This window comes from Equus caballus, chromosome X (assembly GCF_041296265.1).
Source record: "Equus caballus isolate H_3958 breed thoroughbred chromosome X, TB-T2T, whole genome shotgun sequence".
Classification (NCBI taxonomy): domain Eukaryota; kingdom Metazoa; phylum Chordata; class Mammalia; order Perissodactyla; family Equidae; genus Equus; species Equus caballus.
The window spans coordinates 99,034,064-99,060,117 of record NC_091715.1 but is presented as its reverse complement, the minus strand read 5'-3'; the positions used below and the strand labels follow the sequence as shown (position 1 = coordinate 99,060,117).

Sequence of the window (26,054 nt, the reverse complement as noted above, 5' to 3'; positions counted from 1 at the left end):
AGCACAAAACATTCTTCTTTTTAATGTTTGTATTGTGAATTAGTTACTTTGGGTGAAAATATATACTGTTGGAACCCAGGACCAGCTAATTGCGTGAACACCACAACAGCTTTCACATACTTAGCATGGAAAATCAGTTCTCAGGTGCAAGGCCAAAACCTGATAGATCATCAGGTGATCAGGGGGATTTCCCTTCTCCTTGTAGCGTGCTCTGTATTTCTGTATTTAATCTCCTCCTTAAAGAACAGGTGATCGCTATTGCCAGAGGCAGGGTCCTAGAAAGGATAGACTGATGGCTAGTATGCAGTCTTCCACCTTCTTGACACCCTCTGCAGCTTTGTAGTAGTGTGCTTTTAGTGGGGTTAGGAAGGAGTTAATATCTTGGAAAAACCTTGGATATGGCTTGTTTTCTTCTTGGGAATATTGAGAAGATGAACACGTAGTGGGCAATGTTGAGATTTTCTGGTGTTATAGGTTCTTGGTCTAAAAGGCACTTCTAGTAATAATAACAAGCCCAAATGACAGAAGATTCAAAAGGCAAATTTTATGAAATGGTTGGCTGCCATAGTATCCTCATTATTTTTAGAATACATAGGGAGAGGTCATTCATGCCTTTATTTATTCATTCTCTATCTTCTCCTGCCTTATTCATTTATTTTTTAAAGCACGGGGGAGAAAACTTTGTGAGGGAAGAGATAAAAGTAATCTCTGTTTGTACAGAAACACAGTGTGTACATTGTTGGCTTAAGGCCTGTAGTAGATAGACTGAGTCTGGCTTCAGAGTCATCCAAGCCCTGTTATCCAGGAAGAGAAGACACAGAAATATTGTTCTCAGAGCAGAGACGGTGTTTCTCAGCAAGTCAAGATTTCTCTTGTTTCTTCTTGTGACCTTCTCTCAGTTTGGGGTAGTGGATGGGATCAGGCCTCCAGGGATGGCACATAGTCAGCTGGTGAGTGATAGGGAGGGACTAGGGCTCCAGCAGCACCTGGAAGGCAAGAAGGTGACTCAAGAACTTTCACCTTCTTCTGGAGAAAAGGCATAGTGTCAGGTGATCAGAAGAGGAAGGGAATAAGTAGAAAATCCACATCCTTAGACTCTATAAAAAGAGAAAAGAAAACTGCTTGCTCTGCTCTCCACCAAGCTTGTAAAGTTTATGGTCAGCTCTTATTTGTAGGGCTGAGAGCAAGTGGGTCTGACATACTGAGGAAAGTGAAGGTCTCCCCCTACAGGCTGCTGCAGGAATGAGCTCCATCTTCCTTGCCTACCTGACAAGCAGACTGGGGGAAGTTTTAAGAGGCTGTCCATTCTAGGGTCAACTTGTCTCAGGATTCATCTTTATGCAAAGGCCACAAAAAGATTTTGAAAGTCATGAACATCTGACCGCTGGGAAAAACCTTTACAAGCTCAAAAATAAGTCTCTGTGGTTTAATTAGCTACCCCTTCGGACGTTGATTTTTCTAGCACTTGCGCTGAAGGTAACTTGTCTTCCAAACTTTACAGAAGAGCCAACCCAAATCCAGCTAGATTTGTGACTGCCGGGAAGTTGCTTGATTTTATTAAGCACGGTTTATGTTCTCTCTCTCTCTTCCCTGACACTCCTACTAACTTGCAAAATCAAGAATTGGAGCTAGAGAGAAGCAAACTCTTCTCTCCAAATGTTTTCCCTAGTTCCATCCCCCTTAGATCACGTGTGGCTGAAGGCAGTTCTGATGGCAAGTGTTACCTGGGGGTCCTTCTTCTCGGTTTCTCTCTTCTGTGCCCCCTAGCCCCCCCATATATATATATATATAACAACGCCGCATTATAATTGTCTCTTCACTTACCTGTCCCCAACACTGAAAATGTGAGCTCCTTGAATACAGGAGTGGAATCTGATTCATCTCTGTATACCTAGCATCCACCATGGGGCCTGGCACATAGTCTTAACAGTATTTGTTGAATTGAATTAAATTATTTTGGCCCTGAGCTGTATTAGCCGCCATTTGTTCTGCAATAGGCAGTCAAGGACAGCCAGAAAGCATGAGGCAAATCTTTTCAATTGTAGGGAGGGCTCTGAATGATCTCTTTTTGCTTTTCCTTCTACCCCCACTCATTGCTCCTATCTACCATTTTTCACTGCTGGTTGCCTAAAGTTTGTGCAAAGAAAGATCTTAAACATAGTGCAGAATTTTCTGTGACTTTTATGTCTTTTGACCCAGGGCTGATGGCTTTGTCATTTTACTCAGCCTTTATGTAGTACAGTCGAATCTGATTAATTGAGACTAACTTGGGGGAAGGCCAGTTGGAATTATAGATAGAAAAGAAATGCAATTTTATTACTTTCAAGTTCATAGAGTAATAAGAAGTAGACTAACAAAGCCCATGCCAGGAAGTTTTGCCAAGTAGAAGTCCTTGGACCTGCTTTAATGAATAAATAAGAATGATGTGCAATTAACATATTTATTGTTTGTAAATTGCTTCTAAAGTGCTTAAAAACAATTTATTCTCTTAAGTAGTTTAAGCACTTCCTTTGTAATCATGTTTACACCATAATTTGCCCAGCAAACCTTTTAAAAAATAGATACAGCAGCCTAGCTCTATCTGAGTGATCACCTAATATGAATTAGTGATGTCTTAACTACAAAGGTGTGACTCCAGCACAATGAAGCAAGTAAACCTGAGAAGGATGCTTTGAGGAAGTGGGCCGAGCAGAGTCCTCCTTTCCTGTTTAGTTGTAGTTGGTCACAGAGGCAGGGGCTTAGACTTAGTTGCTCAGTCCTGTTTGGAGAAGAGAAAGCTCCATCACCAGGAAGTAATACTTGCCATCATTCTAGCCCCCTCAGTGGTCTAATGCCAGTTTCCACTGAGGCAGTAAAAATGAGCAAATTTACCTTTTGGATAATTTCACCATGATCAAACAATCCCCAGTGGGCAAAACTAATAGAAGATACTGTATTTTGATTCCAGTTTATCTCTAGCAATTATAACTGAGCAATTTAAGTGGCAACAAAGCAAGTCATTTGCTAGAATGAGGCCATATTTCACAGAGCTTTATCATTCGACTTTCTCCTGATCACTCGGCTAAAGACAGTCTGTTTACTTGGGTGGATCATACATCCTCTTTCTACAGTATACTGAGGAACAATTACTTTTCTTAATGATAGGGTATTGACAAGAAATGATTTACAAACATCATTTGCACTAAATTTCGCTTTCTCCTCCTGTGAGAAATTTAGTCGACAGAACTTAGAGCATTCAGTTTTACTCTCTGGGGACTTCATAGAAGAAATAACAGGAAGGAGCTAGGCAAGTCGAGAGGGATGAGCTCTGGCCTAGGTGTCAGAAGAGCTGAATTCTAAACCCATGCCTGTGTTTCTAATAACCAGCTGTGTTGCTTTGGGGTAGTTGTGAGTTTCCCTAGGCCTATATCCTCATCTTGAAAATACTGCGTTTATGTGTGTGTGTGTGTGTGTGTGAGAGAGAGAGAGAGACAGACAGACAGACAGACAGATTAGATACTCTCCAAGGTCTTTTTGAGTTTTCATGCTCTATGGGTATATGATTCTGTGATGGTCATGAGCCCAAAAGGGAGTTTTTCAAAGCCTGCAGTGGACAGCATGGCATTGTCAGATTGCGCTAATGATTTCAAGAACTTTTGTAAATGACCACATTTGGCAGTAAAGCAACTGAAGGCTCTATCATGACCTGAAGAAATAATTAATATTGCATAAAAGGATTTTTTTTTAATTTATGAAGGATAGATCTCAGAAGGGACTACAGATTGAAAGCAAAAGCAGTAAGTCAGCCAATTGGGCTTCTAATTTCCTATGTCTGTAAAGTTAGACTGCATGGAAGTTCTCCTGGTCCGGGAAGCAAGAGTCTTTGGTTCTTGCTCTGACTCTGCCAATACTTGGCTATTTGATCTTGGATTCAAAAACTCTCTGGGCCTCAGTTTTTCTATCTGTTAAGAAGGGAAAGTAATACCTTGCCTGTGTACTTCTTAAGTGGTTATTGAAACAGAGCATAGGTCAAGGTTCTGTGAAAAACAATTGACATACCAATGAGGTACTGTTTAAGAAAATAATTTTTAAAATTGGGCAATTAAGATACACAGCTCTACAGGTGTTTGTCACTGTGTTAGACTGTAAACACCCTCTTTAAAGAATTTAAAGGATTGCATCATGTCCAATATAAAATGTGTATTACACACTGGCATCTTAATGTTAATAAACATGAGATTCTAACTTTTTTAGGGTTATTGGTGATACTTTGGATGAATGAAAGAGATGGGAATAGAGGGATGGGGAGACAGAAAGTTAGTTTATTTTTGACTTAAGCCAGTCCTCCCTACTATCTAAATTCTCGAGAAGCATTGAGACAAATACAAGTCTCAGAAGCGCAGCAGCCTTTCTCTTTTTTTTCCCCCCTTTTAAATATTTTATTTTGCCTTTTTCTCCCCAAAGCCCCCTGGTACATAGTTGTATATTCTTCATTGTGGGTCCTTCTAGTTGTGGCATGAGGGATGCTGCCTCAGCGTGGTTTGATGAGCAGTGCCACGTCTGCGCCCAGGATTGGAACCAACGAAACACTGGGCCGCCTGCAGCGCAGCGCGTGAACTTAACCACTCGGCCACGGGGCCAGCCCCTCAGCAGCCTTTCTTAAAAGAGCTTTGCAAATCTTGTTTCAGATTCAATCTATGAAAGACAGGTGAGCTCTTCCTATCTCATAGACAGCTCTAACATCAGCTGTTATTCAATTAACAAACAGTCGGTGAGCACCTGCTCTGTGCCAGGAACAGTGACAGGTGCTGAAGATACAGACACGGAAGATGTGGTCCTTGCCCTCAAGGAGTTTCCAGCCTAGTAGGGGTGACAAATAGGCAATACAATGTGTTGTGTGATGTGATGGAGGTAAGTATACTCCTTATGTTTCCTTAGATCCCCAAGTGTGTCACATTTCAGAACTGGAGGGTCGAGTCACAGGCCACCAGTCTTGCTCTAAAGCAGCACTGTCCAGTAGAACTTTATGTGAGGATGGAAATGTTCTGTATCTTTGCTGTCTAATATGGTAGCCACTAGCCTCATTTGTCTATTGAACACTTGAAGTGTGACTACTCTGATAGAGGAACTAAATTTAATTTGATGTTTGTTAATTTAAATTTAAATAGCTAGATGTGTCTGTGCTATTGGATCCACAGCTCTAAGGAATGGTGGATTAGGCTCACAGTCAGGCTCCAAGGCCGTCATGAGTTGAAATCTCTCTCGTCGCTTTGGGTCTTAGAAGGCCCTAGTCCAGCTGCCCCAGTCCTCCAACCCTGTTTTTCTATCCACACACTACACTAGCCTTTGAATGGCTCATTTCCAGCTGATGGCTCTGAATTATGCATGCTAATGTGCTTTACTTAACCCTAGGATGAGGTTTTCTTTCTTTCTTTCTTTCTTTCTTTCTTTCTTTCGTTCTTTTTTAAGAAAAGAAATTCTGTGACAGTTCAATCATAGCAGAGGAAGGAAATGGGGCGAAGGAAAACTAGTTTATAAAGGCTTTTAAAATGTCTCAAATCTTGCCTTTCACATAATTTGAGATGGTGTGAGGTCATTTCAACTCTCTTTAAGCTGAGTTTTCTCAGTGTCTCTCTCTTACACACACACACACACACACACACACACACACACACTAGGTAAGAGTCTGCTGTAGGAGGCTGGGCTCCTTCTATTCCTATTGAATCAGCAATTAGAGAAGTTGGGTCCATATATAATTTTTATCTCTCACGCCAAAAACAAGACTGTTCACCACATTATTTCTTTTTCTGGTAAGACAGATAGGGGGAGAACGAGATAAAATATCCTAGTAGGGAGTCTCAGAAAGAAAACTATTCATAATGTCCAATGGGAATTTAGTTGGAAATAGAAATAAGTATTCAGGATAAATCAAGTTTATGACCTGATAATCAGGAGACCTGTCATTTGAGTAGTAATACACAGCTTTAGAAAGCACCTGCTCATATAGTACTTTACTTGATCCTAATAATAATTCTGTAAGAGAGGTAGAACAGATATTATTTCCACTTTATAGATTAGGACTTTGAGAGTCAGAGAGGCTCAGTGATTTCTGCAAGGTTACACAGCTAGTAAGAACTTTTTCTATTTTCACCTTAAAGGCTCTGTATTTCGAGGCTTTCCAGGACTTTTCTTTGAATATTCTGTGATCTTTTCTAAGCTTATAACCATCTGTAGAAACAATCGCCAGGGTGACTTCTGGCCCTAACCGAAGCTGTGTCTCTCAGGAACAAGCATTTTAAAATATTGAGACACAAAGATACAACAGTGTTTCCTTCACAGAAATTAAATATAATGTGTGTGCATCTGTGTGTACGTATGCGTGAATTAAGACATGACTGCTCACACCTGTTTATACTGGTTTAGCCCCAAACAAAATGTTTCTTTGTTATCAAGTAGACACAAGTATTGGGCAGACCAGGATGAGGAGTGAGTATGCCAGCTTCCTTTGAGAGAAGGTGTGTGTATATGTAAGAGTGAATGGAGAAAGAGGTGTGTAAGAGTATTTGAAATACTGAAAGGACAAAGCTGGGGAGGAGGCAACTGAGAAGAGTCTGGGGAAAGGAAGGCAGAAATCAACTGCACAGGCTGAAGGGGGTATGCCTGCCTGACATAATATGGTGCTATGTGTCTGACAGCATTCTTCTTCTTTTTTTTTTCCTGACAGTTAAGTTTGGAATGGTTCCTGGTTTTTGCTGCTAGGAGTCTGATGGTAGAGGGAGAGTGAGGTGTTTCCCCTCATTATTTCTTAATCTTCCTGCAGGAGGAAATTGCTCTCGTTGTGTTCATTGCCCTTGAACCTGTCATGTGTAAGCAGGCTAGGGTATTTTTTTTCTCCCAAGCAGTACACCCAGTCAGCCAGTCCTAATTACTTCTATTTCATTGCATTTTCCAGAATCCTAATGAAGTGTGGCCTAGTGGTGTGAGCGCAGGACCCAGAGTGAGAAATCTTGAATTCTAGTTGCAGATACGACACTGCTTCTCTCTGGTAGAGGGCAAGTCTCTTAACGTGTTCTTTGTTTCCGTGAATGGGGTTAATAATATTTATTTAGCTCATAATGGTAGCAGGAGGACTAACTAGTTAATGTTGGTTAGAAGGCAAAAAAAGAAAAAAAATGGCAAGTTTTTGTGTATTGTGTTTATTTCCAAACGCTAATTCTTCTTTCAGGATGCTATTAACAGGAGGCACCTGCTCTATCGCTGTCGTTAAGCACCTCACGGAAGTCTTGCTGGCTGGATGAGAAGCAAAATTCTTCCGTTCTGTGCCATGAGCTCTGTAGAAAATGTAGCTACCTTCAGCCCCAGTTTCCAAGTTGGGTGTCTGTTTTCTGCCTGTCTAAAAATACTCCTCTCCCTTATGGTTTCTCTAAGGTTCAGAAATTTTTCTCTCTCTTAAAACCCTTTTTATTTATGGTTACTGGTGCAAAATGACTATTGTGTTTCAGCGGTGGGGGGAAATGATCCCGTTTTGTAACAGCCTGTTAAACATTCTGGAATTCTTTCTGATAAAAGGTTCTATATAAATCCAGGGTGCTTTAGTAATTGTTGTTCTGTTGGTGCATTGCATAACTGCGTTACAGATTTCTAATACTCTGACAATTTCAAGCTGCTGATAATATTAGCCACTTTAGAAGGTGTAATTATGGCTTTACCGTGCATGGTTGCCAGCACTCTTATGTCAGATAGTAGCCGTGTGATGAATCTCTGTTTTCAAATCAGATCAAATTCTAACCTGCCCTCACCACCACCCCCCCTGCAGAAAATGAGAAGGAATGTTCGGATTTAGGAGGATAGGTAGGGGTTTTTAGAGAATGAGTAAACATTTCCATTATTTCCTTGAATCCTCTTCTTCTTGCTTCTCATTTATGGTTCACGAAGTGATGCTAGAGTGTAAGCTCTGTCTTGCTTCCAACACTGACTTGCTACAGTGCTTGTTTAAGTTGCTACAGACTGAACGTTACTGTGGATTTCCTTCAGTGCCTAATAATTTCAACAGAACCAAATGCCCTTGATTTAAACTGCAGTCATAATTAGAGCCTTGCCAATGTAAAGCAACCATGGAGTCCGATTTGGAGAAATGTTTATTGTGCCTCATTAAATTTGAAATTAGTACTTAAAAGATCAGAAATAAATAACGCGTTTATATTTTTGTGACAGTAAATCTAAGTGGATGCTGTGTGTGCACATACTTGACTCTATACATTCTGGTGAACAGAGACACCCTTCTGTTTGCCATGGCGATAATCAAAATAGCTGCACCAAAAGAGAACTGTGGAGGGTTTCATTGACCACCAATGAGAGAATGATCTATTCCATTATATCTCATTAGGAAGCATCAATATTAGAGGCTAACACATCCACTATTTCTAAGATGGTATATTACTCGATTGTTTTTTGTTGGCATGATCACATATTAGGCTTGAGCAACAAGCTGGTACAAGCGAAGTGAATTTACAGTGATATGCCAAAGGCTGTTACTCTTTCACTCTTAAATAAGCTTGTAGAGGCAACTGGGTTTTAAGCAATGTATAATATAAATAATTAGATTGGAGTTGGAACTGGATTTGGGGGTGTTGTTTTGGTCCACAGGCACAGGGCCACCTGCTGCTTTCCCTTCAAATATTTTGAAAGTCTTTTCAGCTGGCAAGCCTCACTCAATAGAAATTGTACTATGCAGGCTGTCAGGGCTCAATGGCTACTAAGTAGCAGAGAATTGAGGCACCAATAAAATAGAATTTAGCAGAAAGGAATGGGCCAGCTCAGGTTCTGAGAGTACTGGGTCTTCTCTGAGCCAGAAGGGGTCAAAGATAGGCTGGATTCAGGAGAGCTCAAACTGTGGATCCCTGGGCTCTTCTTTGTGGAAGGTCTTATACTGGTTTCTTATTGTCAGTTGGACTAGCTTCACCAAATCATAGCTTCTGAAATTGGAGCTACCCCATAAGTCATCACTAATCGCCTTAGGTCACTTTGTACAGATAGTTGCCGGTGCCTCTAAAGGACAATTGAAATGATCACCAAGGTTCCAGGGAAGAAAGTGGCTTATTCTTGGATCCTTTGGGCTATGTGACTGGGCCATCCAGCTAGGTCTGGAGAACCATCTCCAGTTAATGCATGCCAAATTTTTCCTTTGTCTGACAGCTAGACTGTACTCTCCTGACCCATTCACTGAAAGTAGCCAAGAAAGTCATTCTGAGAAAAATAGGTATAAAGCAGGCTAATCACTTCCCTCACGTTACCATCTTGAGTTTGGTTTCCATCTCACTAGTATGTAATGCCAAGAACAGTGCTCCTGGGGAGTTTTCTTGTTGTCCTTGTTTTTGTGGCATGTTCTAGATGAGTCAGTATTTAACGTGGCTGTAGCATTTAACCTGTGTGTTTGTTCTTTTGGCTGTTTAAGGAGAGGAAACACAGTTGGCATCTGCTTGTAAAGTACTTTGATATTTGGGGATGAAAGGACTCTGTGCCTGCAAAATAGCTTTAATGTGTTGTAGTTACATATTTGGTGATGGTGATTGGACCTCAGGGTTTGTTCCTCTGACGAATGTGGTTGATAGCTATTTACTTCTTAGGTTGAATTTTGTTTATGTAGGATGAGATAGTGTGACTCACATGATTGGATTCGTCATCTTATTTACTTTTAAGCTACTTTTACCCACGCTGAGGTCTTGTTGATTTTGCATTTGTCTGTAGAATAGGCATTAACTGGTTCCTGAGAGCTTTTTATAAGCAGACACTGTTTTAGAGTATGCTATGCCCCATAAAGGACTTAGAACAGGGTCCCAGAGCCTTCTGCAGAAGCCTGTGCTTATCTGTTTAATGGGATGGTGCGTGGCCTGGTCTTTCAGCAGGCTCTGCCTCTGAATTGCATGGATTCCTGCAGAAAGCTGCTATGTTTCTCAAGGAGGCCTTTGTAGTAAAATTTGCAACTAGGTTGCTCTTCTAAAGGCACAACTTTGACCCAATCAAAGATGAGGGCAGAGAAAAGCGCTTTCCCTAGGCTGCCTCTGTCACCTCTAGGTAGTCTGATCATATCAATGGCATCAGTGAAATTTTAGGAGTAATGATGAAAGGCCACCAAGAGGGGGACTCTTTCAACTTGACTTGTTGGATGTTAACCACGTGGCCTGTGTTTCCCATTGATAGCCCTGTCCTGAAAGCCACTGGAATCCTAGAGTTCTCTTCCATATTAGAAAAGTAGCTGCCACACTGTCAGTCTGTGACTCAGAGGTCTACAATCTGGTGAAGCCTTATCTTCTCACAGAGATTTTATCTACTCTGGTTTGGAAATACTTTCTTGTGTCACTACTGTCATTCCCAGAGATGTGGCAGGACTGATAGATTTAGATGGGCAGAAAGCACCTAACTGTGTCATCTTATCCCAGGCAGCTATATCCAGACTACTGTGTATTTATAGTGTCATAGTTGGGAGTGAGGACAGAGAACAAATTGTAACTACAGAAGACAGTGTGCAGAATGGATGCTTTCTGAAGAAACAAAACTGCTTTGGCCTAATAGAATTGGTCATCTGCTTTAATTGTGATAAGTAGCCTCATTATTAACCTCTTTCACTCTTCTCTGGCTATTCGTTGATGCGTTACATGACTACTTGCTAAGTCTCCAGCATTGTGACAGTGAGACCTCAAAAGAGAGCTTCCAGTCCAGTTGGAGGATGAACTGACACACTACACATGAAATAATCATACAACCAGAAAAAAATGCATAATTACATTGCACAGTCTGTACACAAAGTACTGAGAAAATACTGAGCAATGTGGGATGATCAGTGATGTAGATATATTAGAAATGAGGGAAATTAGATATGGGGGAAGTAGAGGACTTGTATTGGATGACTGCTCAGCTAAAGATTTAATTTAGATTTAAGGCTAAATGCAACAAGGAACCACTGTAAGGGTTCTTTGAACCCTTAAAAAGAGAAGTGCTGGGGCTGGCCGGGTTGCATAGTGGTTAAGTTTGTGCGCTCCACTCCAGTGGCCTGGGGTTCGCCGGTTCGGATCACGGGCATGGACCTAACGCAGCTCGTCAATCCGTGGCAGCATCCCACATAAAATAGAGGAACAGATGTTAGCTCAGCAACAATCTTCCTCAAGCAAAAAGAGGAGGATTGGCAACAGATGTTAGCTCAGGACCAGTCTTCCTCACACAAAAAAAGAGAGAAGTTCTGTGATGAAAATAGTGGGTGATGAAGATTATCCACATAGCATTTTGCAGAAGGAGCTGGAGCAAAAGGCAAATGGAGATGAGGAAACAGAGGCACAAGGCGATAAAGGCTGTGGAAATGGAGTGGAAGGGACATATGGATGAGCTATTTCTAAGAACTTTAAGAATTTTATAACCCATTTGATAGGAGAGAGAAGCTCCCTGCATTTATGGTTCGGGTTTGTACATGTAACAAATATAAGGGCCAAATCCTCCTATGTGACTCACATACCCTCATCAAGCCATTAGGGTGCCACTGAGTTCTGTAAAGTAGCAGTGTAATCCTCAAAGTTGCGCTCCAGTAGCCTGTGTACAAGTCTATGTATTATCTGCAGGTAAGTGTGTGCTAGTCTGTGTGTGTGTGTGTGTGTGTGTGTATTTCATGTTTTTCTGAATGGCTGACATTTTAACCATCCCTGGTCAGAGGTCCATTAGTTTGTGACCTACCTGCGGGTGCAGCCTATGTCTTTTTTTTTCTTTCTATCCTCAGATTTTGGTGCATATTTATTGAATGGATGAATGAATGAATGAATGAATGAATAAGAGCCATTTGTTTTAGAATTCTAGAAGTTTTAGGGCTTGAAGGGAACATTGACATCATTTGGATTATTCTCTTCGTTTTATAGATGGATAAATTAAGACCTCAGAGGGTTAAAGTGATTGATTCAAGGCTGTCAGTGAGTCAGTGACAAACATGGGGAGGAAATCCAGGTGGCCCATTACACTGCATTGTTCACTGTAGTCCAACTGTGCGTGTGTGAGTGTGTGTGTGTTTGTGTGTGTGTGTATGTCGGTATGAGAGTTAGGGCTGGGTTGCGTGTAGGCATGGTTAGTGGGAGGCTACCTTGTTTTCCAGTTCAGGGTAAATATGAGCTTTCTAGTGATGGCAGCTCTGAGGATGGTGCCTTTCATTCCATCTTCACTTATTCCTGCTTCAGCTGCTGCTGTCTGGATGGATGAGTCTTTGAATATACATTCTGGCTGGAGGCATGCTAGCTTTGTTTTTATATAGAATTTACATTTTCATTTTCACGTGTTAGGGATAGGAAGTAGGAAAATGCCATTTGTCAATTCATTTCCTAAAAACGCCTTTGTGAGGAGATGCCATTTGAACATCTAAAACAACAATCACTTTTAGAAAAGGTTATGGGTCTTTTCATCATTGATCAGTAGGCACAATTATCATTATTAGATGTCAGTAGTTAAAAAGAGGACCAGCCTTTTAAAATCACTTTGCTGTACATCTGATTCGTGATTCCAGTTTTCCTGTTTGTATTGTTAAAATGACTAAGAGTTAAAAATTTTTTAAAAAGTAGCAGATTGCAGTTATAATGCTTTTCAATTTATTGAGACTTTTAAAGTATAAATTTAAAATGGCTGCTCATTTTGAAATGAAAACCTTAAGTTTTGAGGAATCTCTGTTTTAATCTCAGCATCTGTAACATTTTTAGCTTTGTGTAGTGACGTGGGGATTTGTGCCACTGGGCAAAGGTTCTAGTCCTGGATATCTGCGTTTATTGGGCTTCTTTCTTCTTAGAGTTGAAGTCTCTCCTGGTGATAAATGTGGTGCTGAGAGAGTCACAGTCACTCTTCCAGAGACTAGGGCACAATTCAGTGAACTGTAAAAGTAATGCAAAATGACAATTAAAGTAGGGCATTCTGGTACCTTGGGGGCCTGACAAAGTGGAACTATTTGACTTCTGATGTGCCAGACTTATTAACATAGAGACATAACAACATACAGCTCACTCCAAAGTCTCACTAGAAACCTCACATATCCAGAAGTGAGCTGAGAAAAGGAAGTAGTAAGCAAAGAAAGCTCCTGAGCAGGTTAAAAAAAAAAACAACTGACAACAAAACCCAAAATGTTACACAAAAGTCCCTATATTAAAGATCATGTAATTTCTCTCTTAGAACAACAACGTCTCAACTCTCTACTCAGAAGGTAACTCTTATTTCTAGACTATTGTAACAACTATAATTACATAGTTTCCAAGAACACAGTGGAGTAGAAGTATCACACTCGGAATGGAAGAGGACCAGGTTTTGATCTACTGATAGCACTGAGAAGTAACAATACTGAGCGTTTGATAGTAAATTGGCGTGGAACTTTATGTTAAAAATTAAAGGCAAAAACTCAAAAAGCAGAGCACTTTGGGGTCAGTGAGTCTACAGGCAATACCTGCATGGGACAGCGATTTAAGTTCCAAAAAGTGCTCCTAAGTAACCAATAAGCAACTGGGTGTCAGCCCCTTCAGAAACAAAGCAGAATAGTTAGGATTTTAAATCAAAGTTTTAGCCTTTAAAGGGAAAGCCCTAAGCTATCTAAAACCCTCGGCTATCCAGAAGAGTTTATTCTGTCTTCAGAAAGTCAAGATTTTATTAAACCTAAGCCAAGTGAGAAGTCTGCTCTCAGTGAATTCCTAGAATAGAGACTTCTAATTAGAGAAAGGATTTGGGTGAAATATATTAAATGATAGGAAAATGACTCTTATTTGCCATTGAGATTGGAAATAAAAGTTTGCTCTAGACCCATTTTTTTTTCCTGTCAAAATTAGATTTTTCAGAAACAAATGTTGTTCTTGTCTCTTTGCTGTGTTCCTGTGTTAACTTGGCTGTCTCATTAGAGATGGGGACATTTCCTAGTGAAATTAATGTGACATTTAGAGAAAATTTCCCCTCTCAAATGTTTCATGTTATTTGCCATTTAGAATACTTAGAAAGGGGATTGGAATAATGTCAAGCAAATTTTGATTAAATAAGGCTAACCAGGAGCCAATACATTCATGCAAATAAAAGCTCTTTTATTATTTCTCAAAAAATATATTTCTGCTGTGGTTCTTTATCCTATATTGAAATGATCTTGGCAGATAATCTGACAGAAGAGGTGACATTTTCTAAACAGCTGGGTTTGCCTTAGAAAACACAGCACATCAGGTCAAAGCCTGTCGCCGGTCCTCTGTCAGGACAGTTCTCCACTCTGGATGAACATTAGAATTACCTGAGAAGCTTTTTAAAAAAATACCATTGCCTGGGTCCTACGCCAGGCCAATTACCTCAGAATCTCTTGGAGTGGGGCCTTGGCAACAGTATTAAAAAAAACAACAACAAAGTCCCCTAGTTGATTCTAATGTGCAGTGAAGGGCTGAGAACCACTGGCTTAAGACATGCAAACTATTCATTAAGAAAAGATTATTTCCTTCTTCAGGGTGGTCTGAGTCTCATTCTTTGCTCCACCTGAAGTGTGAAAAAAATTTACTTTTTCAATGCACAGGAGTTGAATTAGAGCACACACCTTGGCTCAGTATGAGCAAGAACACTTGATGTTTAAGTATATGTAGACCCATCATAGGCCATCTATGGCCAATGACCGCAGTTGTTTGGAATGTAGGACTACTGAAGCCAGAATAGTGTATCTTATCCAATTAGAATAATTCTGGTGCATAGGTTGTTCCCATAACTCCAACCAAGCTGCCTTACAGAGAGAACTGAGACTGATCACAAAGGCAAAAGACAATGGATGACTCAGCATAGTCCCATCTACTATGGGAAAATCAGTTCTAGGAACCTGCCTCATGACTAGTATTTCTAATTGCATGAGGATGCAGCATGGGATAGCTACCCATTTATGGTTTGTACTGGTTTTGGGAAGGGAATATTTACATTTGAAGGCCAGGATCCAAAAGAATGGGTGGTTTACTCTTTTAGAGTAAAAAAAGGAGAAAGAAAGATAGGAAGGTGATAAGCTTCAATGGTACTCTCCTACCTACAGTGGCTGATCATGCCTGGCATATCTGCCCAGATTAACCAATCTATAGACCAGAGAAAGGGAAAGAGAATTGTGAAGGTCTCCACAAGCAAGCCTTCTAGACCTGTTTGTTTTAACTCAGTGCCTGCGAGTGGGAATCCTCATGGTGAGACAGATTATTCCATTAGGCCTAAGAAGTAGTGTAGTCACCAGGGATAAAATTTGTATGGTTTTGCTTATGTGCCAAAACATATAGTTTTTGGCACCATGCGTTGAGGTCAGGCCTTCATAGAGCTCCATATTTGATGCACAGTGCACACAGGCTGGACGCTCTCATATGCAAAGCTATGCAAAATATTCTACTTGAAAACTGGCTTCTTTAATCTGACAATATCTTGGGATGTTGCTCATACTTTCCTTGCAAAGCCAGTATCTTCTTGATTTCCTCTTTTGCATCTGTGTATCTTATCTATTAACTTTATTTAAAAAATGACTTAATAAGTTAGGAGGCTGAGAAGGAACATGTGCACACTACTCTTTTAGTGCCTGAATGAGGTCAAATTCCCGATCCTACTCGGGGTTTCAGGTTCTGTAGAAAGCGGGGGATAAGGATTCCCACCGTTACCACCACGAGTCATGATAAATGCAGTTGAAATTCCTCTTTGGATCCGTGCTCTATTATTGCTATTTTATAGAGGAGGAAAGTGAGGAACACAGAAATTGTCATTTGCCCAAGGTTGCACAGTGAGACTAATAATTGAACTCCTGAGTACTTAATCAATTCCTTGTTTTAATTGGATAGCATGCTTTTTTGGGATGGGGGACTTGTTAAATTCTATAGTGTACTGAATATCACAGAAGAGCACATTTACCCAACACCATTTTTGACTATTATGTTAGTGTAATAAATTAATTCAAGAAATGCTTGTTGGTTGGCTGATTGGTGGATAACCTTTTCCAGCAATACTTCCAGAATTGTATTCCCAATGCAGCTTCAAGTTTGTCTCCTCCTCCCATAATTATGTTTGCAAGAATTTCACCATTCATTTTCTTATGAACAAATTAGAAATGAACTGACCTTTTTGATTTTTACTCTCCCAATGCATTCCTTCCAACAGCACTAAAAATTACTTGTGGTTTGCACTAAAGGGGATTTTATCCTCTACATAAAAGCAGTGTGAATGGATATAACACAGCTCATCTTCAAGGGAGGGGCATGTGAAGGCCATCATGGGCATGCCTGAGTAAGTACAGGACAAAAGTGGGATTTAGTTTCCTTCTCAATACTCTTTCCTCCTTTCTCCCACCTACTCACCACCCCCATGCCTACCTACTCTAGATACTTAGCATCCCTGCCCTGACTGTTGGCTGTTGGGTGCTCAAGTGGTAGTTGGATCTGCTGTCACCTGTCCTGTTTTCTCCTCTACCAAACTCTTGTGCTCCTTGAAACCAAAAGCTACATCTAAGAGCGCTGCACAGTTAATGTCTGACAGGTAGTCACCTGAAAGGAATCTGCTATTGTGTCAGCTAGCCAGCTATTGTGTTCCCTTTTCCAGGCATTTTCAGTTGAAGTGACTTCAGAAAGCCCTCAGGAATGGTGAGAATGGTGGCGATTTCTGGCAGAATGGCAGGAGGGTGGAGGAGATGTGCTTGGGCATTTTTCAGGTTGTACAATGGCTCCGCGAGAGTAGCACTTTAGTGTTGGGGGTAAGATCCACTTTATTAGGACTTTCACTTACTTCCGTATCAACTTTGCCCTACGTTCCCACCTTCTAAGGTTCCCCCCTTCAATCCCCCAACCTCTGGGTGCTCGTAAGCCGTCTCTCATCTCTTTCATCTGGCAGGTATTCTGCATTTGCTTTTGTAAAGCCATTGCTCAGGCAGTCTACTGTAACTAGATTAGACAGTGGTGTTTTAATGATAGGAGCTGAGACAGGGGTTTGCTTGCAAACTTCACGTTTCACATGAAAGGCTTTGGCACCCCCTGTGGACTGCCCTTCCCCCCGTTTTAGGTATAAGACTTGTTTTCCTTTATATCTGTGATAACACAAAGGCCTTCCTGAATAACCAGTGCCCAGCAAAATGTCTTCAAACAAAGGGAAGTGCAGAGCTTAAATCCACAGTGAGGGATTACCTTGCCTGTATTTCCATATCTGTGGAATAAATATTTTAAATTGTTAATTATCTACTACTAATAAAAATACCTTGGAACTTCCAGTCAATTTGATGGACACAGAATTGTGTCCACTGGGAAACAGGAAGCAATTAGTTTCTGTAAAGATTGTGGGTCATGTTGTATCTTCCCGTAAATGGTTGCATGGTCAGTAGCCGGCCATATTCTAGGGGATATTTGTGTCAAGTTCATCCTAGTCTGCGGGTGAGAGCTGCCTCCACAGAGCCCCAGTGCCCCAAAGAGGTGGCAGACATTCCTCAGGGTGTTGCCTCTCTATGGCCCCAGTTTCTGATTCATTCATTGCTTCTTGCCCGGTAGAAAAATTCCTCTGAAGTAGGACAGTTTGGCTCTTTTCACGAATCATCTCTGTAACCTTTTTAATCTTTTTTTTTCCTATTGCAGACTGAAAACTATTCTTTTGACTCCAACTATGTGAACAGCCGAGCCCATTTAATCAAAAGGTATGTTGGTTTGCTTGCCTGTTTCTACAGCTAAGCTTGTTTTAATATAACGAGCAAAATAGGTTTTTTTTTTTTTTTTTTGGTGAGGAAGATTGGCCCTGAGCTAACATCTGTTGCCAATTTTCCTCTTTTTGCTTGAGGAAGATTGTTGCTGAGCTAACATCTGTGCCAATCTTCCTCTATTTTATGTGGCATGCTGCCTCAGTGTGGCTTGACGAGCAGTGCTAGGTCCACGACTGGGATGCGAACCTGCGAACCCCCAGCCGCTGAAGTGGAGCGTGTGGACTTAACCACTATGCCACCGAACCAGCACCCAGATTAAATTGTTTTTAATGATGCCCTTTTTGGATTTTAAAATAAATACCTATCTGCTTGTTGTAGAAAATTCAGAAAACTCAGAAAAGCATTAAAAAACTAAATAAAAATCACTGGTAATTCTACCACCCAAAGACAATCACTGTTGGCCTTTTATCATGTTTGTTTACATAAATGTATGCATAAACACAATGAAAAAAATAAAATTGGGATCATATTAAAATATAGTTTTATGTTATGATTTAGAAATCTAATATTAGAAAACAGATACTTTCAAATTCATGTTGATATCAAAGTTCTGGTTGCCCTTCACTTCAAATAGAGAGGCCTTAAAAACTTTCTCATGTGAAACTTTTAGTAAATTTCAAGATTGCCATTATTTTGACAAGTTCAAAATCATTTTAAGGGCAGATAAACTCATTTCTTTTCTTTAAAAACTTTGCAGATGAGAGGGGGAAAGAAAAGATATTTGCCTGATTCAGTATTTCTTAAAATATTTAGAAGTGTTTCAGATGAAGCATTCAAAATTGAGATTTGTATGCTTGGTTAGTCATAACTCTTGTCCATGGAACCGCGATGTATGTGAATACAGAGCTGAATCCTGACAAGGGAGATTCTACCTGGTGCAGTGGGCACCAAGATCCCCAATGGGAGCAAGACAAGGGGTTCAGGGAGCCCTCTAAGTAGGGAGAACTAAACAAAGCAGAGAACTTCTCTGAAAGTACTGAAAAACTCGTACTGACCATTCAGATGATGCCCTTATTACTGCTTCATGCAAATAGCCTCTCAAAGGGTCCAGCGGTTATTCTGCAGCTAAAATTGAGGTCTAAGTGTGTTTGTTAAAATAAGAGAAATGAAACAGAGAGGCAAGTAGGGTATGTTAGAGCTACCATAGAGAAGACCTGAAAATTCCATTATTGTGCTGGCTCTAATCTCATAAATTTACATCAGCAGAAGAGTAGGATTCAAGGAATAAACTAGCTTGTTGTACAAGCAACTTTAATTCATACCTAACTTAATTCACCATGCTGCAGTAACCCCTGAAAAAGTACTAGGTTTATTCATATTGGTCTGGAATTGCTTGAAGCCGTAAGTGATCGTTAATTTTCTGAAAATGGATAGCCTAGTATTACTGGTCATATAGTTTGAATTTTTTGAGGGGTTTGGAGGAATCCATTTTGAATATTTGCATGGCTCACGGAATAGAAACAAAAGGTGAGGGATTCAAAATTATCCAACTGATTTGTTTCAGGAGGAAAAAACCCCTCTTTTTGTGCACTGGTTAGAGTAACTTTGCAGCAGGAGTCTGCTTTGTTTTCTGCTTCGGGACTGTTATTTCAAAACCTTTTTTTTTTTTTTACTTATGGTAAAAACAGTGACTCGCCTTAACCTCACAGTTCCCTTGGGCTAGCTCTGGGTGCCTGGGAATTCTACGGTCAGGTTAAACTGATATGGTGAGCCTGATTTTCATAGCAGAAAGCTAAGACTCCTGGGGACCCTCACCGTCTTACATCAGGCCTGAATATCCAATGCACAAGGCAGACCGATGAGATGAAAACTAATGTTTAAACATTCAGCTTTTGGGATACTTGTATTTCCACAGCAGCTCTGGGACTCACTAGAAACCTCTAATTTTGATTAATTACATCCTATGTTTTTGTTTACACACACTTACAAAAAGCACAACCTGAACTTACTGGGCTTTCAGTGAGAGGTCCGCCGATGTTGCCTGAAATCAAAGATAGTGGCTTCTTACCAGGGACCACCTTGATGAAGAGGAAACATCTGAAAGCTCAGGGACACACGCATTTTTGCCAGGTTCTGTTTTTGGAACCTCGAGGGCTTTGGAAAGCCCCAAAGTCTTTGGAATTTATGGAATCAATTGAGTTTAGACAAAGCACAATACCTGGAAAGATACAGGGAATCATGTGTGCTATGCTTTTCTGGGGACTAACCATTTTAAATGTAAAAATGTGTGGAAAATGTTAAAACATAGTAGACTAACACCAGGTGATAAAACCATGCAAACCATGTTCACATAGCTCACAGCCATGTTTGAAAGAGGTTTCGCCATATCTGGTTTCTTGGGGATCCATTTACCCGCATGGAAAAAGCTCCCAGGTAGAAAATTCTGAATCTGATGATCAGTTTTAATTTTACTGTCAAGTCCCTTTTGCTTTGAATGCCAATCCAATTTCAGGCCAACTATAAGAACTTCGTTTCCTATGCATTTTCTCTTCCTCTGTTCACTTTATACTCATCTGAGGTTGCTTCTTGGATTCCCCTTTTTGGCATTCTTCAGCAGTTGTTAACTGTCTTGGCCAGACTGTTTACATGCAGGCTTCTTTTTCTCTCTCATATTTATCTACCTCGGGTCAACCAACGGAGAGACAGAGGGCAAGGGGGTCCTCCTAGCACAAATCACAGTTGAGAATGGTGACGAGTGGGTCCTTCTGCACTGAGGAATCCAGCATTGTATTTCTATATATTTTTTTTCTAGAACGCCACCTGCAACCTGCGGGTATACCCAAGGTTTATGTCAGAGTCTCAGGTTAACAAGCCAAGACAGTTCAGAATTTTTTTCTGGATGGACTTCCTTCCTGCTATGTTTGTTTCCTTGCTATCTTCTCAGAGCAAGGAAAGCCAGCAGTGGTACTTTGCCCCTGCTGCAGCACTCTTTCCTCATGCCTGGTTTCTGTGCTGCTGTCTGATATCCATCCCTGCGGTGCTTTTGGAGCAATATCAAGCAGGGCATGAGGCTGTAGCTCAAAGAAAAGAAAACAGGAAATGAACAAGGGACTGAAGCAGTGTGGAAAGGAAAAATGAATATCGGCTCCTAAACCATGCATAGTACTTTCCTTTTCCACCCAAAGTATCCTGTGGTTTTGCAGTACCTGGTATGGTACCTTGTCTGTAACAAGTGCTGTACATGTTTATTGAATGAATGGATGAAAGAAGTTGAAGAAAACCTCAGCATTTTTCTATTGAAAACTAGCACTAAACTCCCCTTTAAGCCAGCAATGTCTGACCTTTCATGTGCATTAGAATCACCTGGGAGGCTTGTTAAACATAGAGGCTCCAGCTCCATCCCTGGGGAATCTCCAGTTTTCACAGGTTCCCAAGGTGATTGTGATACAGGTGGTCCAGGAACCACTCTGGGATCTCCCTTGTATTCCTGAAATATAATTACAATACTATGTTGACTTTCATTCCTTTCTCATTCTTACTCTCAGATGGCATTCCCTGGGTATGTGTGTCACCTACGAGGAAGACATGACCTGTTTCCTTTCAGATTATTCTTTTTTGGGGGAAAGATTTCTAATATTTTAAAGGATAAATATGAGTCAAAATTTGAATAATGTTCATTCATCAAGCATTTGATGAATAACTATTATGTGCAGAGTCTTGTTCTAGGTGTTTTCAAAAAAATTCGTCCCTCTGTTGGCCAGCAGAGCAGTAATAGAAACATTTGCATTTACAGTACCGTTGCAAACAGGTACCCCTAATTTATTGTCCCACAAAAGTTGGTTTACAAGTCTTTCATCTCCCAAGAGGTACACAGGTAATAAAGCAAGTGAAATCAGCATTTTTTATGCCTGGCATAAATCGCTATTTGTTTTGGGTGAGTAGCCATTTACCAGGCTGTTTTACAATTTGTAGCATCTTGCTCACTGGTTCTGAAACTGCTTTACACAAATCCGTTCATTAAGACACTAAATGTCCTTACAAGATCGGAGCAAGTGGTGTTTAGTTTGTCAGTTGGGCAAACTGATCTTTAAAAGAATTAACTATTCCAAGATTTGTGGGAGGGGAGTTATACTCCTTGCTTTTCTTCAAAGAACACATGACTTCTCATGTACCAGTCTTCTAGATTCTAGTAGCCAACCCTTTACTATTTTGTTATTTCTCTCCTTTCTACCTAAAAAATAAAAGCTCTGATGTAGTTTATAATATTCAGATGCATATAAAAAAGATGATCAAATTTTAAAAAGGCAGATCCAAAACCAATCAGGAGAAGCTAAATAGAGACCCTGGCATCCAACTCACTGCAATTGAACATTATATTTACCTTGAAGCTTTCGAGAGGCCAAGACAAAATGGTAAGTATACCAGGGCATATAGTTCTCATTTGTCGATAAAGGAAGCATACACATTTGACAGGAGAAATTTTTTTTTCATTTTCCTGAACTTTAGAAGAAATTAACACAGTGGAAAAACTCTGACTGTAGTTTACATAAGATATAGAAACATTCTTTAAATATACATCCCCTATATCAATCCTATAAAAGGAGCCAGGAAATAACATTTTGTTATAACTCAATGAAGACATTACCATATGAAGTAATTATCATATTAAACAATAACCATTTATTGAACGTTTTGTGTACCTGGTACTTCATATATAGTATCTCATTGAGTCCTCAAAATGGCCTCGTGAAGTATGTTTTAGCAAATGGGCTTTATAGACAAGGAGATTGAGGTTCAAAGACATTAGATGTCAGGTCCAGGGTCCCATAGATGAAGTGGCAGATTACGGATTATCACTTGTTCTAATGACTCCAAGTTCAGTGCTCTTTCCACTACAGTCTGGAAATGTAATATGTGACAGGAATAGAATTTAAAGAGCCTAGAGCAGTGGTTCTCAACTGGGGGTGATTTGACAATGTCTGGAGACATTTTTGATAGTATCTTCTGGGAGGGGCACTACTGGCATCTAGTGGGTAGAGGTCAGGGATGCTGCTAAACATCCTACAATGCACAGGTCAGCTTCTGACAACAAAGAATTATCTAGCCAAAGATGCCAATGATGCCAAGGTTGAGAAACCTTGCTCTAAGGGATGGTTAATTGCATTGTCCTTAACTATATCCTTCACGGTCATATATCTCAAGCAGGTTTGGGCAACTGCTAAAATGCAGTCAATTCAGGATTGACTTCTCTGGCTTAAAGTAATAATTTTGTGTTGTGGATTAAAGAAATTTTCATATGCTTCAGATATCAGAGATGCAGGTCTGAAAATTAATGCTTGTTATTAAAATGTAGGAGCCAGTAATATCATCCAGGCAGGTCATTTCCTTTCTGCTGAGGTACCAGAGTGCATGTGGGCAGGACCAAATTGTTTTCTAAGAAACAAACTTTGAATCTGTTCAAGCTGTGGAATTAGTATTTACAGGAAGCCCCAAAATCTGTGCCATAAAGCTAGAAATAGTGACACACTTTAAAGCATGTGTTTCCAATTGATCTTGACCATAAAAGAATTATAAGCTCATTGGTTTTTGAAAAGAACTGCATCCTGGTGGGTCCACAGGACTGAGTAGCTGCATGATATAATTTGGAGGAGCTGAGTAAGTTAGCCTATTGAGTGATTTTAGTTTTAATACAGTTGATGCTCAGTTATCTTTTCTGAAAATCATTTGCAAACAGGTCAATGCGTCATTCTCCCCTGCTCTTCATTTCCTTATAATTATGGCTTTCTAGTTACTGCCCTTTTGATCTTTTCCTTTTCATATTCAAGGCAGCAAGCATTCTACATCTAGGTTGGTCATATGTTAAAAATCTGCTGTGATTCCTTTCAACCGAGTGTGGAGAATGACAATGCATCCATTGTGGCCATGGCATAGCTCTTCATCATATGTGCTGAGTGTTCTTATCAAAGCCTCTGAGAGCCAGGCCTGTGGATAGTCAAGGTTGAGCAGATCAAGCGAGTTTGCAGTGTCATCTCCACAGGGCTCCCTTTTCAGAGGTATAGTAGGTCTGTTGGGACTTGTCCTAATTCACAAACGTGCCACTCTTTCTTGTTGAGACAACAACACATTTTCTTGAGTATGCCTTTGCTGTTTCCTCGCTGACTAGGGAATGGATTCACCATTCACTAGGTATTCATATGCATAATTTATGGTCCATGGTGTAGCACAGCTGTGGATTCTGTCAGGATATACCAAATATTAGAAATAGCAGGTGGGGCCTCTGTGGATGTACCTCATGTATTATTCTCTATTTTATGAGAAATGGTGTGGGGTTCTTGGATAGTATGCTTAATGTATTGTATGGTGGATTGATTTAACAAGTGCAAGAAAAATTTACCCACAAACTCTTGAGCTGAAAGTTTCTATGTTCACCCACAGTTTTATTAGTGCTCACTCTCTTGTTCTCATTTTTAGCTTACCTTCCATGTACCAAGGCTCTCGTCTTCACAGCTCTTGCCTCTCCTCTTTCTCATTGAATCTATCCCTCTGCCTTTCTCAGTTAAAATAAACCTGAGTTCTCTGATCCTGATAAACCTTTCTATTTTGATTGCATTACCTCAATTTCTGCCACTTTCATTTTTACAGTTGATTAGTAGACACCTTTGGAGAGGGAGTATGCATAGTGGTTAATGGTCCAGGCACTGGAGCCAGGCTACCTGGGTTTGGTCTTAGATCTGCTACATTTTTACCAGCTGTGTGACCTTGGGCAAGTTATTTAACTTCCATGTGCCTCTGTTTTTTTATTTGTAAATGGGAATGTTAATTTCACCTTTCTCTTATAGAGTTGTGATGATTAAAAAAGTTAATTCGTGTCAAGCACTTAGAACAGTGCCTCATGCATAGTAATCCTTCAGTAGACATTAGCTATTATTATTTTACTTTGGTTACACAAGGAGAGAAAAAACCCTTTTAAAATGATGATATTCTTTTCAGGTGATTATTTCAGATTTGTAACTTCTTCTGCCTTGCCAGTAGTAACGCAGTGAAGAAAAGTGAATGAAAGTGTTAGCTGCATCCGCATCCACTAGTGGGAACCTCTCTGCAATGTGACATTCCATTACCTTTACACAGAAATTTCTCTTCTTCCTACCCTGTTGGGCAATCCAGTCACTGTTGGCCTCACCACAGTGTTGACATCATCCTGGCTCTGAACGATTTTAAAAATCAGATCTATCACAGTTTTAAATTATCATTCTTTCTTCAACCCAGCAGCTCCACCTTCAAGGACTTAGAGGGCAACAGCCTGAAGGATAGTGGGCATGAGGAGAGCGACCAGACTGACAGTGAGCATGATGTCCAGCGGAGCCTGTATTGTGATACTGCTGTCAATGATGTGCTGAACACCAGTGTGACCTCCATGGGATCTCAGATGCCTGACCATGGTAAGGGCTGGTTGGATGTAAGTTGCAACCATAGATTCCAAAGAGCCTAGAGTGTTTGTTGGCACATTGTGCTACTGTACTATAATGAGTGTGTTATCAGGGTGTGCACTCTGCTCATGCCTCAGCAGCATCTGTAGGGTATTGAGGTGTTCTGATACCTGACAAGATTCTTCCTCACTCTCCCTGAGCGGATCTCCTGGGATTGTATAATGCTCAGGCATTTTAAAAGCTGACTACATATATGTATTGCAATACATTCTCTTCAATAATAGCTGCACTGAGCACATAGGAAATGAACAGATGCCTTCTCACCAGGACTAAATGCCTCTTTTTGCTTTAGTACATGAATTCAACTGATCAATCAAGTTGCATAGAACACAGCACTAATGAGACCAAAGGGATGGATTTTATTTCCATATCAGGCTGGTTAACCTTACCCAGGGAGAGACTCTCTTCTCTGAGGGCAGATTGCGTACTCTTTACTGAGGAGAGAAAGTACCAAATTTCCCATTTTGCCTGTGGGGCTGCTATGCCAAATCCCCCCAGCTACCACACAAATGCATGCCATTGGTCATAGGAGAGACCAGCATTAGAAAACATGGCTGACTCAATGTAACATTCTGTGCGTGTGAAAAGACCTCAAAGTACATGTCAGGAGCAGCATCCTCATGTCGGAAGAAGAGTCTATTTTTGTGAACTCAGCCACACATGCTTTAGCAAGAGGAGCTATTTAAAACTGTGCTAGGCATAAACCAGGGTATAAAAGCACTAGCAGAGTTCAGCTACAGCAGAATGTTCAGATGGACTTGGGCACAAATGTCGTTTTCAATGTTTTACTGATGCAAGCGTGCTAGGCAAACAGCCTGTCTTTTTCAATTAAGAACTATGAATTCAGCTTGGTGTTTAGGCTCAGTGAAGCTTCAGAATGCTTGGCTATGTCTTGAGAGAAGCTAGACGCAAGCTCAGCTGGAAGCCCT

At 40.5% G+C, this 26,054-nt stretch overlaps 1 protein-coding gene across 1 annotated transcript in view; it reads left to right on the top strand.

The window, feature by feature from the left end:
- PCDH19 (protocadherin 19) overlaps positions 1-26,054 on the top strand; it is a 100,503-nt gene that overhangs the window by 36,727 nt on the left and 37,722 nt on the right. The window contains exons 4-5 of the mRNA XM_005614326.4: positions 17,577-17,635; positions 24,905-25,077. Of these exons, the coding sequence (XP_005614383.2) occupies positions 17,577-17,635; positions 24,905-25,077 (232 nt within the window). The remainder of the gene's footprint in view (positions 1-17,576; positions 17,636-24,904; positions 25,078-26,054) is intronic.